The 19984-nt window shown below is 41.2% G+C and overlaps 1 protein-coding gene and 1 pseudogene across 14 annotated transcripts in view; one reads left to right on the top strand and one right to left on the bottom strand.

Annotated features, from left to right (window-relative positions):
- Positions 1 to 19984, bottom strand: part of CLIP1 (CAP-Gly domain containing linker protein 1) — a 104930-nt gene that overhangs the window by 64055 nt on the left and 20891 nt on the right. For all 14 annotated transcript variants that reach the window (XM_039879343.1, XM_039879341.1, XM_039879351.1 and 11 more), the window contains 2 exons: positions 10315 to 10509; positions 6987 to 7558 (listed from right to left, as the gene is read on the bottom strand). In XM_039879343.1, coding sequence (XP_039735277.1) covers positions 6987 to 7558; positions 10315 to 10399 — 657 coding nt within the window. In that variant the 5' untranslated portion in view covers positions 10400 to 10509. The remainder of the gene's footprint in view (positions 1 to 6986; positions 7559 to 10314; positions 10510 to 19984) is intronic.
- LOC120616177 (uncharacterized) lies at positions 10055 to 10173 on the top strand (annotated as a pseudogene).

Genomic DNA, 19984 nt, shown 5'->3' with positions numbered 1-19984 from the left:
TGAGTCTAAGTTACTGTCATGACAATTGTTTTTCCAAGAGGCGTCTAACAGGCTGTGGTCAGTAAAATCTCCAAGCAAACCAGAGGCTTCATTCAGATCAGAAGTTTTGTAAATAATTAGCACAAATAATAGATTAGCAACTATTTCCCTAAATGCAGGTAATATAATATACATTTACCCTGGAAAACAAATTATGCCACTGTTTGTTTGAAATGAATGATTACTAGTTCCTAGAATGGGCAGTTTTCTTACACATTTTCCTCTCACCAAACTTGGAATTCTTGATTCATGTAATAGACAATATGCTTTCTTTTTCCCTGTCAAAGATCATTAGTAATCATTCAAAATATCTTCAAGAGACAGAAAGTCACATGAAGTCCTAAAATCACTCTTTCCTACTTAAATATTCTACAGTCAAAACTGCTTCTAAGCATTTAAACATGATTTTATAAAGTTAGATTTTACTTCTCATGTGATCCAGAGAATACTAATATGTGCATTTACACTGAATATAAGCCACAATTTCCAACTACCACTCACTGTCTTTACCCCCAGAACGTGAACATACTATTCCTAACACTGAAGTCACTAATGAAGACAAAATTAATTTAAACTGGAGACTCAACTAAAGGAAAACTTAGCTATAGTAATGCTTTAGCAAATCTCAGATTTTTAAGTTCTCATTCGTTCAGTATATATTTCTTGAGTGCTTGGGCCTTTAAGATACAAAGGAAAACAGAATATAGTGTTAGCCACTGATGGAGAGAGAAATTCAAACAAACAAATCCAGTAAACAGTGATTTTTAAGAGGTTTCTAAAAAATGCTGTGGGAACGAATACCCTTCTTGTAAACTCTTATGAAAAACAAGAACACTGATAAATTCTGCTGGGCTAATGAATGGGTCCACGGGCAGGAAACAGGAAACATTCAATCCTCTCTGAACTCGCCTATCTATTCATTATCAAGTCCCAAACAAGCTATTTAATGTCACTGGGCCTTGCTTTACAAAGCTATAAAATGTCCAGTGAGTGGTAACAAGGGATTGTTTCACAGGAATTTTATAAGCAACAAAATTTTGTGAGGTGGCTTCTTTATGACATCATTTTGAGTCTCCCAATCTGTAACATATGACGGTAAGTAGATGCCCTTAAAAAGCCTGACAAGAGCAGATGACATATAACAGATATTCTCTTATAAACTCTTCCCTAGAACAAACAGGTAAACAAAAGATGACATAATTACGAAGACACTGGTTACAAGATTTTTAAAAAAGTTATGCTTGACTTGTATGTTAACTCCTGAGACTAATCTTTCCTTCTGAAAAGCATATTAACACCCTCAGGATCCAGGACCCCAAGAATATCAAGAAACAGGAAAAAAAAAAAGGGAGAGGTAAACTTGTTTCTCAGAGAGTGGGCATAGAACTGCTTTTTGATATAAGATAATAAGCACCAAAAATTTGACATGTTAAATTATGAACATGAATTCCTTTAAATTTTTAAATTAAAACTAAATAAATAGGTGAGTGAATAAGATATGGTATATTCATAAAATGGAGTTACTCAGTCATAAAAAGCAATGAACTACAACGTGATAAACCTTAAAACATTATGCTAAGTGAAAAAAGCCAGACATTTAAAAACTACATGTTATATAATGACATTTATAGGAAATATCCAGGAAAGGCAAACTTATAGAGACAGAAGGCAGATAAGTGATTGCCTGGGGCTGGGTGGGAGTGGACAATGACTTGCAAACTGACATGAGGAAACTTTATGGAGCAACAGAAATATTCTAAAACTCATTATAGTGACCGTATAACTCTATACATTTATTAAGAATCATTGAATTGTACACTTACAACAGATGCATAAATTATACCTCCATATAACTGTTTAAAAATGAAACAGATACCAGTTAAAGATATGTTTAGCTTAAAATAAAAAATGGCGGGTGGGGTGGTGGTGGTAATGCATGTATGTTAAAGCAGCCAGAATGGGATTCTATAAGAGGCTGGCAATGCAGAAAACTGAAATGCCATCTGGGTGTCACACGGCATTTATTTTTTTAAATAAAAGACATACCAAGATATATAGAGACCAGCATGCCCAACCACCAGATTTAACTTGAGAATATTTCACCATATTACTCACAGTATTTCTAGAGTGCCACCACAAGTGAGCCAAAATGTAACAGCTAACCATATTGTATATGCATATTAAATACATGCTCCTGGAAAGGATTATCTGGGAAGTAGGAAGAAGTCAAACAAACCCATTATCAATTCCTGATAAGCTACAAAGAAAATTTCTGCATTTTTCTACCTCTGTACACCCCCATTCAAAGCATTCTGTGCCCAAACTCCTGAAAATACCAATGAAACAAAAAAGCAAACAAAACACAGTATATTCTATAGTTATGGTTTTCAAAGTAGGCAGTTTAGGCAAATACATTTCCAAGGTTCCACAAATATTTCATTTTAAAAAATATATTTTAACTATTTATACATTTAATAGAAAAACAACTAAAAATCTACCCCTACTAGCCCTAGGGTTGATAAAATGTAGCATATTTAATCACCCAAGTCAGTGTCTTATATGACACTAAGATCAAAAATGACCCAACTTCTGAACACGTCCGATCCCATCTGATCTCAGAAGCTAAGCAGGGTCGGGCCTGGTTAGTACTTGGATGGGAGACCACCTAAGGCCAGGTGCCATAGGTGTAAAAAGTAGAAATTAAAAAAAATAAGGAATTATAAGCTGACAAGGTCCTTGCAATCTGTGAGGTCAACCACAGGTTGCCTCACCTAAAAAAAAAAAAAAAAAAAAAAGACTCAACTTGACCAAAATGATATTAGCAAAGTTTGCTTTTCTAATCTATATAAGATCATAAGCTACAAAGAGGCTCAGGCTCAAGATATTTTTGTTACGATGCTTAAAGAATTCATGAAAGCAGTATGGAAAATTAGGAGATGTGATCTAGTAACAGGCATTTCAACATTAAACTCAGGCCTGGTCAGACTTCCCTCTCCCCGCTCCCAGAGCGGGAGAGTGAGCTGCTTCCCCAAACCAGAAACTCCCAGCCCCAGGACCTGCACTAAGTTCTCAAGGCTGGAGAGATACCAGTTTTGATATCTTTGGGGTTACGGTACTGGCTTAAGTTTGTAAAAAGAACCCTAATTTCACACTAATCAGCCAGTGCCCAGTGACCGAGCCCTTCAGAAATCTCTACAAGCAGCGTGACAACGAAACCATTGGTACAGGCAGACAGGGTACCACGAAGGGTTTTACGCAGCCGACAGCAGAATCAGATCTACATTCTAAATGCACCACTCTGTAACGGTGTGAAGGGCAGAACTGGGGAGACAGGAGGCTAGCAGCACGGACAGCGGTCTGGAAGTGCAGGGAAAGGTGGTTGGTGATGGGCTGAGGGAAGGCGGTGCAGGGCAACGGGCCTGAGAGAAGATGAGGAGAGAAACCAAAGACATGAAATCCGATGGGAGGATGGATGGTCCTACGCATTCCCGAGCCTCGAAGTAAAGGGCATGCTTATTATTGTACCGTCTCACGGCTGAAAGCAGCGGGCAGGAATGGCAGCATCGCACCGCTAGCTCTCCTGGACCTGGCTGTGCACAGCGGGAGGAAGCTGCCAGACCCGGCTTCCCGCCAGCAGTGAGAGCTTCTCCGTGCTCCCCTCCCGCAACCCGATGAGGCTGAGTGAGACTGAAGCCTTCTGGAAACTAATGTCAGAAAAAGGAATTCAGATCTGCAGCAATCCTCATTGCAAAGGAATTAGTCTAAGTAAAATCTATAGTGCTGGAAACAGATCTCGACTATCAGCCAGAAAGAGTTTTTAACATAATGTAAACGTCTGGAGTCTTCTCAATTTTGGGTCACACGTAATGATAGCTCCTTCTATTAGCAACCACTGTACCAGCACTCAGGGTAGAGAGAGGCCAAGTTAGACTGGCACGACCCCTGTCCCAACAAAGGAACGAATGCCAAATGTAAGTGCAATGTCACAACCAGACTCACAGATCTGGGGGTTCCAAGTCACTGGTAAGAGGACTGAGAAAAACAGAAGAAATCAAATTATCAGAAAGGGCATACTTGTCCACTGTTCGTGGGAACATAAAATGGTAAAGGCTTTCTGGACTGTAATCTGGCAATATCTATTATAATTTTAAATGTTCACATATTCTTTGACTCAGAAACTTCACTTCTAGGAGAAAAAATGTATGTGACTAAATTAGCTGCAGCACTTACAAACAGTGTGCTACCAAACAGCAGCGTATTCTCTAAATTAACAGTAGTGTTTACTAGCACGGAAATGCCCCAGTCTACCTAAGTATACTGTGAAATGGTGTCTCTATATTACCCCAATCCGTGTGTTTTTAATTTATATATTTTAAAGAAATCTCACAAACATAATGTGAAATAAAGAAAGACATACAAAAAAGTTCAAACACAGGCAAAATAAATCTTATAAATATGTTTTTTAATTCTTAGGAAGATAGTTCCCCCTTTCCCAGTATCTAAAAGACCTACAGATTTATACTATAAGATTCTTAGTGTAAGAACCATGGGAGCAGCTCAAAGAAAAATAAAGCTTGTCACTTAAAAAAAAAAAGTGTGACATTTCCTTCTCATGCAGGGTCATGAGCAAGAATCCAGCATAGAACATCCTGTCCCAGACATGGAGACAGCCATGCTGAAACAGAACTGCCAAGTGTCTCAAGAACCTGACGTCACATCCTTGAAATATCAAATATCCCCCAAATGCACCCAAACCACCTCAAAACCATTCAGAGTAGTTCGCTACCCCAGGGACTCCCAGTCGGGAAGGAGGTATGTCTCTGAGAGTAGAGCTCATCACAGCGTCACCCCAGAGAAGCTCATCACACAGGACTACAGCAAGCTTCAGCCAACACAATCCATGGACTATTCATGAGGCCAGAGAGCGACGGGAAGGACGTGGGTGGGTTGTTATATTACCAAAGCCAGCACGACTCACTGGACTCAGTCACCCTGCTGATGACTATGGGCAGAAAAGGTGGGGGCAGAGGTGACAGGGTGAGCTTCTCCAAGCCCTGACTGCCCTCAACACAGGACGCCTGATACAGTCATATCTCAGGACCTCACAGAGGTCACCTGGCTAAATGTCACACCTACTGCGGACATCCCCTTTCCTGCTCTTCCTGCCATGAGAGGACGAATGAGCTACACGGGGCGAGGTGGACAGAGAAGTCAGGCTGAATCCAGCCTTCTCGGAGCTACATTCGACATGGCAGGAACCAAGAGGGCGCTCTGGGTGGGACCGGGAAAATTCTACACCTACCCGCACATAACAGTGACAGAATAACCTTAGTTCATTAGGATTTTGTTAATCAACAGAATTTTTTTTTAATTAGGAAAATTCCAGATAAAATATTTTAGATTTTTAAATCTAATTTCCTTAATAAATTCTGAAGTAAAAATGTTTAATATTTCTACATCAAAAATTTTTATTAAACAGGCAGCATATTAAAGTAGAACAAACACAGGAACTGGGAACAAGAGGGCCCAGTGATATATGAATGTACATGTATATCACACGGCCACATGCCTCGAAGGGAAGTCCCATTTCTTCTCTGGGCTTCAGTATTATCGGCAAAAAGAGGCATTTGGTGATCTTAAAAGATCCTTTCCAGCTCTAAAATACTGTGATTTTAAGGTACTCCTGTAATTTCTCCTAGAAATATTAACCGAAGGCAGTAAAGAATTTTATCACCTCCAGAAACACACTCATAAGATTTCAGACTCTCACAGGTTCAAATAAAATACTGTATGCTCGTTGTGAACATGTAATTAAAATGTTCCTAGAAATATGTCATTCACATCTCCACAAACCAACCTGCATCTGCAGAGTCTCCTTCCTTCCTATAAAAATGGAGCGAGACCCTGACTCATAGGCCGACCCACTCCCGTGTGTGCTCAGGGAGCCTCCTCTTCCCGCTCCCTAGGAAGCCCGTCCAGTCACTGCTTTCCTTGCTGCTTCTCTTCAAACTCCTCTCTCTCCCTCTCTCCCTCCCAGCGCCCCTCTCTATCCCCCACTCTCTCCTCTCCCTCTCTCTAATGGCCACCTCAAATCCATCCTCACCCACCTCGATTATTTACAAAGCAGCCAGAGTGATCTTTCCAAACTACAGATGTAATCACATCACCCATCATTCTTGTTGTTCCTAAGTTGAAATCAACATCCTTCACACGACCTATCTGTATAGGCCTACGTCACCAGTCCCCGCGACCCCACCGAGTTAACGAGTCTCACCTCCTGTCATGTGCTCACTGCACCTGAGAAAGCACAAGGCCTCTTCCTCAAAGGCGCCAAGCCCTTCCCCTACCCCGGGTCTGCCCTTTCCTGCCAGGACGCTCTCTCTCGCCACGACCGCTTCCTCCTGCCTGGCCAGTTCCTAGTCTCCTTCAGGTCTCCTTTAGCCATGATGTCCTCATGGAAGTCTTCTGCTATGAGTTAGGCCAACCTGACCTTGTCATTTTATCTGTTTTAGCAGCCAAGCGGCACACTACTTGACTAGTATTTTAATCATTTCTCACACTGGTTGGTGAGAAGGAAAAATTTTTTCTATATCCTTACAAATTAAAAACCAAAAAAATTAAAAAACTTTTATAAAGACATCTAAGTCCACTTGAGTCCGTTTTGTTAAGTAAAGTTACCTTAATATTTTCAAGTTATGAAATTCAATATCCTGTGAACTAAACTGTAGCTAAAACGAGCAAACCTATGCTCTTACCAAGTTCAGGCTACATGGCCAGTTTCTAATGTGCTGCATGTTTACACATAAACTAAACTAAGAAGCTGACTGATTTCTCTATAAATGAGTGGTCGTCCCTCCAGAACAGACTCTGCGCCTCTACGCGTTTCTACCCCTAATCGTGATCACAGCTCATTCAGCAGAGCGACTCCAGAGGGCTCCTGGACTCACCAACACTCTGTCTCCGATTCTGAGCTCCCTTTCTCCTTTCTTGATTGAGCCAGCCTCGGAAAGGTTGGAGATGGATTCACTGGCAGTTTTCGTAAGGTTGCTGAGCTGAGGCGTAGCTGAAGGCTCCTTTGCTGCTGGCTGGGACGATTTCTGAGGAATATTTGAGGGGGTCGCTGGAGAGGAGGACGTCATGCTGGCTGCAGAAGTGGACAGGGGTGATGCCGTTCTAGAAGCATGAGTCGTCTGCAGGCCGTTAGCTTCATCTTCTGCCTGCACCTTCCTCGTCAGCTTTGAAGGTCGGGTGAAAATGCCCTTTAAAGGTTCACACTGGAAATACCGCACGCCTGCCACTGACCCGTCATTCTTCCCGATGGGTTCGTCCAGCACTATCCCGGCCCACTGGCCTGGCGCGAACTGCGTTTCTCCCAGAAACTGGATAAATCCAGGCTTATTTCCATTCACCCAAACTCGCTCCCCAACTCGAAAGTCGTCCACAAACTCCTCTTGCGTCTCAGAGGATGGCGTGCTCGATGCTTTTTCGCTGGATATTGCTTTTTCTGCTGGAGCTGCAACTGAAAACAGAAGAAAGGATCAGGATAGATTCAGTTTCGTATTCAAGCAGACAACGCCTAACTAAAGGAAAATAAACTAGAGAACCCCAAAAGTGACAGGGGCCGCCACAACTCTTCTAGACGTGTGCTGTTTTTAGCAAGGAGGCAAAAAGTACTTGATCCATCACTACCATTTTCGATGCTGTTGAAATTCAGTGAGGTGAGATTTAATCCTTACTTGCAACTAAGATTTGAAGAAGTCAAAACAAGAAAAATTAGTCCTTTTCCCAGTTCAAATATAGGTCTGAGTTCATTCTTTACCCCAACCCCACCCTGCACATCAGGCTCAAACACCCGCTCGAATCCGCTGGGATGGGCTGTTCCCACGTTTGAGACATCAATGAAAGCTGGCGACACTAGGACCATTTAACCAGAAATTCATAATAGGGCTCGCTGCAGGAGAAGGTTCAGTGCTCCAGTCCCCATCATCATTATCCCAAGATAACCAAATAAACCCTATTCTTTGCTAGCAGAGATGGAAATCACAGCAAGGAAAAAAGAGACAGCACTGGGCCAAACTGCCCGTTAAGGCACTCTCTATGGTAAAGGCAGAAGTTAAATTTTGCCAGAAATGTGATATTTACACTGGAAATGAGTTCATGCCTTCGCCTTATAAGCATTTATAAAATATTTGGCATGAATTGGCAAAGAAAGCCCACATTCTTAATCCCTTACCATTTCCTGGGCATATTGTGATCTTAGAATATTATACAACCTTTCTGAGTTTCAATTTCTTCATCTGTAAAGGGAAAGTAATAGCTACCTTGAGGGTTTTTTAAATGCGGATTAAATGAGATAATGTATTTGTTCATGCTGCATGTTTTTTGAAGTCCTACCACTGAGAGACTGCTCCCAGGCATTGTTCTTCACTAGGGACAAAAAGCAAGACAGCACAGTCCATGCCTTCGTAGAGCTCAGAGTCTAGAGGTGAGGAGACAGTAAGAGACACACAAGTAATTTCAAGCTGCAGCCTAAGTGCTGTGGAAGAGGTAGTGCTTTGGGGCAGAGCAGTCAGGGAAGACCTCCTGGAAGAGGTGACATCTGGCCTGTGGTCTGATGAATAGGAGTCAATCATGCAAAAGCTGAGGAGTAGTGTGGTCTGGCCAGCCTAGAGTGGGTGCCAAACATCTCTTTACCCCACACAGGAAGGAAGACCTGTGCAGTTTCTAATTGTGGAGGGTTTTTGTTTGTTTTTAAGAAGAGTAGATACCCTCAGATAGAACTGATAATAATCTGCCAAAGACGGGCCGGCCCAGTCGGCTCTCTAGAGTCCGTTCGAGCTTTGAGCATCACTTACGCTTCTTCCTGGGGTGCTGCAAGCATGGATTTCTGCAAAACAATCTTCATAAAAGTACCTCAAATTCCTTTGCAATTATTTCCTTTCAAGCACTATGAGTTTTAGTATTGATAAGTTACTTTACTCTTAAAAAAAAAAATCTAGAGGGTGCCAAATACTGTTAGGGAAATTAAGCTGAATTGCTCATGACCCCTGGACTCAAGGACTTTACATGCTAAGGAGTGAATCTAAAAAATGCTAAAAGTGAAAAAGACAATTCTAAACAGAGCTGAGTATAACAATGGAAGGCTTCATGGAAGGGCTGGCACTTGACGAGGTCTTAACAAGAGGAAGGCTTTTGAGGGAAGGAGAATCGGGGATGTCGATTTTGACTGCTTTCCTCAAAGCTGAATAGCCCATTTCTTCACAACCCTTTGCTTTCTCAGCAAAGCTTTCCTCTCATCTAATGTGTGATGGTCTCTCTGATAAGTTCTTGTTATGTGCCAGGCGATGTTCTAGGTATGTGGGTGGAACACAGCAGTGGAAAAAAACAAGAACAGCAACAAAGATCCTGCCCTCGTGAAAGACCAATGAGGATCTTTATGGAAGAATTTAAGGGATAGTGTTGAACTTAATATATCATAGGGGCCACCTGTCTGGAACGGTTGATAAGATGTTTAACAGTATACGTAAACTACGTAAAAAGACCGTAAGAGCAAGCATCAGATGTCCTCTCTCCTGTCCCTCCTCCTAAAACGTACGGTGATCATTATGGGATGTACACTGAAATGGTGGAGATGCAGAACTGATGAGGAACGGTCTGCTAAAGACAATCAAGGGCATGGGTTCATCCGTGACGCGGGGAGGGCTCCCTCAGTAGCTGGACTTGAGCCACTGCACTGCCTTGATGCCGACGGCCAACTTTAGGTCAGTGAATGTCATCACAGCTTTTAAGCCAGACTAATCTGTTTTCTCTACATATCCCTAATTCGCAAGGAGAAAAGTCCAGATGAGTTCAGAAGACACATGGGGAGAAAAACTTCACATCAAATACAAAAGGCACTTAACTATTTTAGCACCTGACACTGAATCAACTAAATTAAAGATAACCTACGACAAAGTAAACTCTTCATTGATTAAGACTTAGACATAAATTCTATTGTCTTATTTAAAAGTTTTTCGTCTACGGCCATACCACCCTGAACACGCCCGATCTTGTCTGATCTCAGAAGGTAAGCAGGGTCGGGCCTGGTTAGTACTTGGATGGGAGACCACCTAGGAAGACCGAGCGATGTAGGTGTAAAAAAAAAAAAAAAATTTTTTTTTCAAATATTTTCAAGAATATGAAGTTTTGTAAGATTGTCTTTTTTAAATATTCAAATTGAAGTCTTCATTTAGGATTACAATTCATTTGCTATCAAGTAAAAACACAGAGCATTACCAGATGCAGGTGTCTTCAAGGCTGTGCTTCCAGGCTTAAGGATCTTGGTAGGGACCTTAAGCCCGCTTGGTTTTAGCATACTCATTGTCCTTAGTATGTCAGAGCCGCTTTTCCTTTGCCTGTTGTCACTATCTTTCCCCAACCATTGATATGACTGTGGGTGTTTCTACAGTGAAGTCCGTCTGCGAGTTAAATCTGCAAAGAGAAAAATATAAAATAGGAGAAAGAAACAACAGTTATTATTAAAGTAGCTTTTACACGGAGGGTGGGGGAAAGTGGGGCAGTGAGGTAGACGGGGTTAAGGGGGTCAAATATGTGGTGACAGAAATAAATTTAACTATGGGAGGTGAACACACAGTGTAAACATATATATGCCTTACTGTTAAAGTGTATAGCTGAAATTTATTGGATTTCGTTAACCAAAGTCACCATTAAAATGTTAATTAATTAATTTAAAAACTATTGGAGAAAAAATAAAATAGCTCTTACAGCCTAAATTTTTCTTTATATATGATAATAAACCATTTCTGCCTGAAATTAGGATCCTAGAAAAAACTAGATATTAAAAAACATGAAATGCTGCTGAAATGGATTTAAAAGCACTTTACTATCCTGAAGACAAGAAGCTAACACTAGCAATATATTCACTTTTCTTTATAGTGTCTAATAATACCAGCTCAGTACAGTGCCTACAAACACGCAGCTCACAGAAGAGGGTTCAGAAAAAAGTGCACCAAACTCAACATGGGGGGCGGGGGGCGGGGAGTGAGCTTTCAGTTTGTACTTCATTTGCTTCTATACTGAAAAGTTTTATCACCACAAGCCTACTTTAACTGTGTATCTTTTTAAATCCCCAGAATTTGCAATACTCGACATAAAACTATATATATGTTAAGAGTTCAAACTCTAAGAAAGAGCTGTATCTGGGAAATGCTGAGGAAAATTACCTTTGTTCTGTCTATAGAAACATAATATGCTTCTGACTTACTCGAGACCAGGTATGACTCTACAACTTTCAGACTCAGGAAAAATAGTATTTTGTTGTATTCTCTTGAAGAGAGGAAGATGACCTTGGGATTTTGGAACATGGGAAAATATTTCATAAAACAATACCTAAAAACAGAACAACTCAAAGAGAAAATGCTGCTATTTATAAACTCTCTCGAAGTACTGCACTGTGCATTCTTCTCTGCTGGCAGAGCTTGGACGCTGAGGCACAGGCCTCTCTCCCACCCCGTCTCTCTCACGAGCAGTGCCAAGCATGCACAATCTGGCCAGGGCTGACAGAGGAGCCTGCTATGGTCCTTGCAGTGGGTTGAACGGTGGTCTCCCCAAAAGATATATCCATCTGGAACCTGTGAATGTGACCTTATTTGAAAAAAGAGTCACAACAGATGTAATTCAATTAAGGATCTTGAGATGAGATCACTCTAGATGACCTTATTGGAAGAGAAGACAGAGGAAAAGGCCAGGTGAAGGTGGACGCAGAGAATGTAGTGATGTCTAAAGGCAGGATGGCTGGCAGCCACCAGAAGTTGGGACAGAGGCACAGAATGGATTCTCCCTCAGAGCTCCAGAAAGAAACAGCCTGCTGACGCCTTGATCTTGGACTTCTGGTCTCCACGATGAGAGAACACATTTCCGCTGTTTTAAGCCACCCAGTTTGTGGTAACTTGTTACAGCAGCCTCAGGAACGAAAAAAATACTACAGCCACATAAGTTTTTCTATTCAAAGATAATCAGGCTGAATGGAAATCACAGCCAGAGATGCCTCGTTAGGTTCACTCTAAAGATTCTCCATGGTTCTTAAGAAGGTCCCAAATTATATGGTGTCCTTTTTAAAGTCCAAGGTAAATTATGTATACCTGACATCAAACTATAAGGCTAGAGCAATCGAAACAGCATGGTACTGGCATAAAAACATACATAGATTAATGGAACAGAATAGACAGCCCAAAAATAAACCCACACCTATATGGTTAATTAATCTATGACAAAAGGGACAAGAATATAAAATGGGGTCTATTTAATAAATGGTGCTGAGAAAATTGGACAGATACATGCAAAAGAGTGAAAGTAGACCACTTTCTCACACCATATAATAAAAATAAATTCAAAATGATTAAAGACTTACATATAAGACCAGAAACCATAAAACTCCTAGAAGAAAACCTAGACAGTAAACTCTCTGACATGGCTCTTAGTAAATTTTATTTTATTATTATTATTATTTTTTTTTGCTATACTTCCTTGGGTAAGGAAAACAAAAGAAAAAAAATAAACAAATGAGACATCAAACTAAAAAGTTTTTGCACAGCAAAGGAAACCATCAACAAAATGAAAAGACAATGTACAGAATGGGAGAAGATATCTGTAAATGATACATCTGATAAGGGGTTAATATCCAAAATTTATAAAGAACTCATACAACTTACTACTCCAAAAAACAAACAATCCAAATATAATATGGGCACAGGACCTGACTAGACATTTCTTCAAAGAAGACATATGGATGGCCAACAGACATATGAAAAGATGTTCAACATCACTAATTATCAGAAAAATGCAACTTAAAACCACAATGAGATATCCCCTCGCACCTGTCAGATGGCTATTTTCAATAAATCAACAAACAACAAGTACTGGTGAGGATGTGGAGAAAAGGGAACCCTCATGCACTGTTGGTGGGATTACATAATTGGGGTAGCCACTATGGAAAACAGTATGGAGGTTCCTCAAAAAATTAAAACTAGAACTACCATATGACCCAGCAATTTTACTTCTGGGTATTTATCCAAAGAAATCCAAAAAACTAATTCAAAGAGATATATGCATCACTATGTTCATTACAGCATTATTTGCTACAGCCAAGATATAAAGCAACCTAAGTGCCCATCAATAGACAACTGGATAAAGAAGACATGGTACATATATACAATGGAATATTATTTGGCCATAAAAATAAATGATATTACCATTTGCAACAACATGGGTGGACCTAGAGGGTATTATGCTGAGGGAAATAAGTCGGACAGAGAAAGACAAATACCATACGATTTCGGCAGTGAAAAAAGTGAAGGAATTACAAGTTATAAAATAGTCACGAGGATGTACAGTACAGCACAGGGAATATAGTCAATAATATTGTAATAAACATGTACAGTGCCAGGTGGGTACTAGACTTATCAGGGGGGATCATTTTGTAAGTTATATAAATGTCTAACCACTATGCTGTATACTGGAAACTAATATAATATTGAATGTCAACTCTAATTGAAACAAAAAGTTTTTTTAAATAATCTGTCAAATACAAAAAAAAAGAAAAAAGTAAATTGACTGTGTCATTTGGGGAAAGATTCTGATTAACAGAGAAAGAACTGCTGTTTATTGGAAGACAGTAGTTGCCAATTCTGAGTAGTAATACAAAATTCCCAGGCTCCTTACCATCGTCAGCCCTGCCATGATGCTGGTGGTGGGGACAGGAGCCTGTGTGCCGGGTCAGGTGGTTCTGATTCAGAATCAGATCTGAAACCACCTGCTTCACTGTCAGACGCTCACCATACACAGCCCGTAAGCTGCACGCAGAGTTACTTGTTTAGACAGATGGAAGTGGCTGAGTTCCCTCTAGGTTCTGCTGAGAAAGGCTATTTACATGTCCAAAAAATTTGAAGAGGATGATAGGCTAAGCGTGGAAATTACCGTGGGGCCTTGTTATATCTTCCCTACTCTTCGCCTTGGCCCAATATCATAAAGTGACATGGTTCAGGCAGATAAGAACAGAATAGACAAAGGAGGCACACTGGTCTAGGAAACACTATTATGGTAATAAGAAGAAAAGATGAAGTATTCCTTAAAATATTTCACTCAGTCAAAGTAACGAATTCTTGGGCTCAGGTCAAGCACTCCTTCTTACAGAGAAATTTTGAAAACCACCATAGTAAGCAATTACGCAAGCCTCAACCAGTTTCAAACCTTGCAGCTCAGCATCCTAAGCCGACAAAAATCTGACTATCTAAAATCCTCAGCCCTTATGTGGTCATTAGGAACCTAAGAATGGTCATAAACTCAAAGTCTACGACTTCTGTTGTGTAACCTTCATGCCTCTGGCTCTTGGTTTATCGCAATTACTTGAATCCCAAAGCAGGGAACTGCGACCCAGGTTTAATGAAGAAGAAAAGTCTAGTCCATTCGCATGAAAGAATTAGGAGTGACACCCCCAGTGTCGGTTTTTCAAAAATCTTCCAATTTACGTTTCCTCTTCATGCATTATTAATGAATGGCATGTCAGGCCTGCTCTAAAAAAAAAATCAATTCACTGAGAAACAAAAGGTTCAAGTCTTGGTCATGGTTACCCACAAAATATAATGACTAGAAGCAACAACTCTTCGTAATGGTTCAAAGCCAGTGAATGTCACGTTGAAACAAATCCATTCCAAAACCCACGCAAAAGAAAAAAAAAAGATGTTCTCGCCTCACTAATAAACCGAGCATATTTGAATTTTGATGCCTTTGCTCAATGAATCAAGAGTTTGGGACTTACAATAAGACAATGTGCCGTCCCCGCCTCGCCTTTTCTCAACATGGAAAGATCACGGCACACAGAATATTATAATTCGGAAATAACTTTTATGTATATTATTATCCACTTGAGCCTTACAATACCATGGATTAGCTACTGCTATTATCCATTCTTAAATGAAGGAACACCTCAGATTAACACATGTATTTCTTCAGTAATTAATGAATGACCTGCCACCTAAGGTCATTTGGCTAAGAAGCAGAGATGTGAACACAGTATGATTCCAGAGTCCTTAGAAGAGACCATACACAATTAAAAACAGTACCAGCGTTATTATAACGAACTACAGATGTACGGCACCAAGAGTTACATTTGTCCACAAATCACAAATATGTAAGTGCCTCGCTTGTGTCTCAAAATAACTGAAGGTAGGGGAACGATTATTATTATGCCCACTCATGAATGAACAAAGAGAATCGAGGTCCGAGAGGTTAAGTGGCTTTCCCACAGTCACTCAATTAAAGAAGTGGTGGCACTTGGGGAATGTGGTGCTTTGCCTAATAGATTAGCTCTCTGGAGAAAATCTTCCCACGAGATGGTGTTAAAGGAAAACCACAGGCCCAAAATGGCATCTCTGGTACTAAAAGCCCTCGACAGCAAACCCAGATTGAACACCAGATCTAACCGCAGTGTCAGCCTCTCCCAGAAACAGCCTCAACCGGCCTGGGATTTGCTGGTCAAACACCAGTCATCTGTCACGCGAGCCTGCTCCACCCCCACAGAAAGAGGAGGCAACCTGCATGGTGAAAACCCTTCCTCTTCCCTCCCCCAAAGAAAAGACGTCTGGGCCCCAAAATAATCCTTTCTTTTCTTCTGTCAGGAGCTGCGTTGCCCCGCGCTTCTTCCTTTAAACATCTTCCATTCTGTATAACCCTGAGCAGTACCCTTTGAGTTGCCAGATGAGATGCTGCCCGATTCGTGACTCGCTTAACAAAGCCAATGACGTCTTCAAATTTACTCAAGTGAATTTATTTTTAACAATGGTCACCCATTCCTTCAACAAAAGTTCCCAAGAAACTACTATGTAAAAGGCAGGCTCCAATTTTCTCATCAGCCAGTGGGGTAAGCAGGAGGGAAGAGAGAGACAGAGAGGAGACAAATAGAATAGAGGAACAAGAGAATAGAAGGAAGAGAAGGAAGAAAGAGAAGAGACAGAAGAGAGATAGAGGAAAATAAGGAAGAAAGAGAAAGATAAGAGAAGAGAAGACAAGAGAAGAGACCAGAAGAGAAGAGAATAGAGAATAGAAGAGAACTAGAAGAGAAGAGAATAGAGATAGAAGAGAATAGAAAAGAAAAGAAAGAAAGAAAGAAGAAAGAAAAGAAGACAAGAAGGAATAGAACATAGAGACAGAGGGCAGAGACAGAGACCAGACAGAGAGAGACAGAGAGACAGAGAGAGAGAGAGAGAGAGCGCGCGCTGGACACACAGAATGTCTTCCTCTGAGCAAAGAAATGGGGGTTTACTATGGAACCAGGGTTGAAACACCAAGCAGCACAGAGTACACAGGCTGGTGGCAATGTGCACACATGTCTCTCGGAAATCTTGTTACCTGCAGATTCTGACCCAGGAGGTCTGGGGTGGAGCCTCCCATTCAGCTTTCGAACACTCACAGGGGACAGTAATGCTGCCATTTTGAGGACACCACTCCCTTTTGAGTAGCAAGGGGTTGATGGCTGAGAGGCAGTGGTTAGAGTGAGAAGCTTCAAGGATGGAGCTGAGAGGCCTGAGTATTGAAGGGATTATACAAATAAGGGGAGGAGGAAAAGACATTGATAGCAAGACGCAAATCTTAAAAGGAATGAAGGGAAGAGACAAAGGCAGTGGATGTTGGCCACAGAAGGCCACAGAAGATGTTCCAGGGAGCTGGGGTTTTTGAAGGACTGATTAGTAAAGTACCAAACAATGTGGCCGACCAGCATTCCCTTCTGGCCCTGAGGCAGGTAAGCCCTTGAAAGGGCTGCATGGGGAAACAGCCTTTGGGGGCAGCCAAATTCAAGATAAGGCAAGGAAGGAAAGAGAACCTTCAGAAGAGGCTGGTGATAGAGAAAATTGATCATCACAAACTTGACTTGCAGAAAGCAGGGTTAAAGAATTCGGGAAGGAAAGAAGGAGTAAAGAACTGGGCTCAATTAGCAGATACCCAGAGGTACAGGGATGAATGGTTGAGTATAAAATTATCTGTCTTACACTGAAATTAAGAGGTTGTATACAAAAAAAATTCAAAAAACAAAACAAAACAAAAACCTGGAATCTAACAAACAAAAAATTATGCTATGTTTTATAATAATTGGTTACAAAAACAACATTGAAGTCCAACATACATAATGTACAATTTCTTAAATTGGGTGGTGGGGCATAGACGGGTATTTATTTTATTGTTCATTATGAACATACAAATCTCCTGGGTATCTTGTTAAACTGTACACACACACACGTGCACACACACACACATTTCATGTGCATAATTTAACATTTTTAAACATGAAAATACACCAAAATGAAGAAAGGCGATCATGTCTTGCCAAACGAAAAGAAAGTATGGCCAAAGAAGTCTAGTAAAAAGGGAGTTAAAAAGAAAACATCTATTTCAGTGACACTGGAAAAGGGTCCTCTGGGAAATAAACATAGGGAGTCTGTAAAGCAGGAAGGTACGCCGTGTTACGAAAAAGGGGGATCCAGACTGCAAAGCTGGATGAAAACTGGCATTAGCGACTTCCAAGACAACACTCCAAGACTCCACGCTCACATTACGGTCTGCATTTCCAACAGCAAGCAAAGGGAACGGTGTCTCTTGGCCTTTCTCTCACTGTAAATACAGAAAGTTATATTTTATAAACTACAATCTGTTAATTTGTTAGTATGATGCAAGAGTCAAATCTCTAAGCGAATGAATAAAAAGTGAGTTTCTGGCCTTACAGAGCTGAGGGTAAGGTCTCTAAGGTAGGTGTGATACGGATATGCAATCCCGCCAACCCCCGATGTTCACTACTATGATGAGGCGGCTCTCCAAGTGTGGTCCATGCACTCCTAGGGCACCCCGAGACCCTCTCAGGGGTCAAAGCTATTTCCACAGTAATACTAAGACATTGTTGGCCTTTTCCGCTATTTGACGTTCGCCCTGATGGCACATGAGCCATAGTGGGTAAAAACTCCAGGCGTTGCATCCAGACAACGGAACAAACTGCACTACCCTTTTCTGTATCTTTGTCACCGCTGCCTGCAGGGGGAAAAAGCCACTTTTACACAGGAATGTGATGGAGCGCCTGATGAAGAAGAATGGCTAATCTTACCAAATTTCAAGCCCTGAATACATGCCTTTTTAATACTCTGAGTAGCAAAATGGGAAGTACCTCAGAAGCACCTGTGCTGCACATCACTGTGCGAGCGTCTCGGAGGAAAGCACGTGTGCAGCCGAGGCAGCCTCCGCCACGCGCTCACCCAACACAACACGTCACGACCGCTCGGAGGCTGAACCAGCTGTCTCCTGTTAAGTTCTCCTTCTACCACGCCGGACAACGGAGAGATTTGAAAAAATGTAAAATAATGCCATCTTCTCATTAATTTTTTTATTTTGGAAAATAGTAATTCTTCATTAAAAATTTATATAATACATTATGGGTTTATTACTATTGCTAACAAGTTAATATTTTTTAATGTTTTAACTTTAATGTGATAAATATCAATGGATAAAACCTTCGTTATCAGGGAGATCGTTTCATGAACTATATAAATGTCTAACCAATGTACTGTATACTTGAAACTAATAATAAAATAAAAATTTTTAAAACCTACATAAACAAAAGCTCTTTGGAGACCTCAACAATTCTTAAGGTTGTAAAGAAGTTCCTGAGAAGAAAAGTCTGAGAACTGCTCCTCTATTCATTTTTGCTTTACATTTGAGTCACAAAGGTTTAAAACCCCATTTCGTAAGGGCTGCTGGCAGCATGTGCTTCCGGTTCAGATGTCTGCAGATCGGGATGGCGAGTCAGCAGGTGCAGCATCGGCTACTGCATTACCGCTGTGCTCCAGGCTGAGTGATACAAGAAGCCTGAACTTACGATCTAGGGGAAGACCAGACGTATGTAGGCAAAACAAGAGCTCGATTATACATAACGCTGGGGCACGTACGTGTGTAAAACATAGTTCTCTAAGGCAGTTAACAGATGGGCTGGCGCTCTACATCAATGGTTCTCACGATTCGCAGCATCCTCAGCATCGCCCAGAACCATAAGAAATGCAAATTATCAAGGCCCCTCACCACACCTACTGCAACAAGCTCTAGGGGTGGGCCCGGCAACCTGTATTTTAAGCCCTTCTGGTGATTTTGATGCCAAAGTTTTAAGGACCACTGCTAAATGACTGATCAAGAAAAGTTACCCACAGTTCATTTTCTCAACTACACGCACACGAAATCACCCACATGACCCATTTCCCAAACACCACTGCAGAGGCCTTGATGCTTCATGTCTCCGTGCTCCTGTGTCAAGTTGTTCACACAGCCCCGAATGCCCTTTCCAAGTCTAGTTATCCTCGACTGCCGAAACCTTCTCCAGGGCAAGCACAGGCACTCACCACCCCACAAAACCTGCTCCACTTCTCACCAAGGAAAATGCGTGTCCTTCCTTCAGTTTCCCAGAGTACTGACTTGGCAACTCTTTCCTCTTACCTAGCACACTGAGCTGTGTGTGTCATCTACAGATTGCACCAGACTATAAATGCCTTAAGGGGAGAAACTCAATTTCTGTCATTGTCATATTTCCCACAGTGTGTGGCCAACAATGCTCATTAAATGAAACAAATGTGAAAAACGGTCTCAATTGTTTAAATGATTGCACAAACCAGTTGGGGTGTATCCAGTACTTAAAAAAGTCATACTTGGTGCTTGCTACAGGTGACAGAAAAATACATGGCACAGACCTAAGCTAGAGAGGCGTATAATATAGTTGGAGAGGGAAGACTCATACATATGAAAAATAACTAAAAATACAATGTGACTTATGAGAAATACCAAACTATGTGACAATCCTACAAGTATTTTAGAAGATGGTAGGGTGGAGTGGACTTGGGCAAAGAGAAAAGGCTTCACAGGT

Source organism: Pteropus medius, unplaced genomic scaffold, assembly GCF_902729225.1.
Source record: "Pteropus medius unplaced genomic scaffold, Ma_sr-lr_union100, whole genome shotgun sequence".
NCBI lineage: Eukaryota > Metazoa > Chordata > Mammalia > Chiroptera > Pteropodidae > Pteropus > Pteropus medius.
This window is presented reverse-complemented; position numbering and strand designations above follow the sequence as displayed.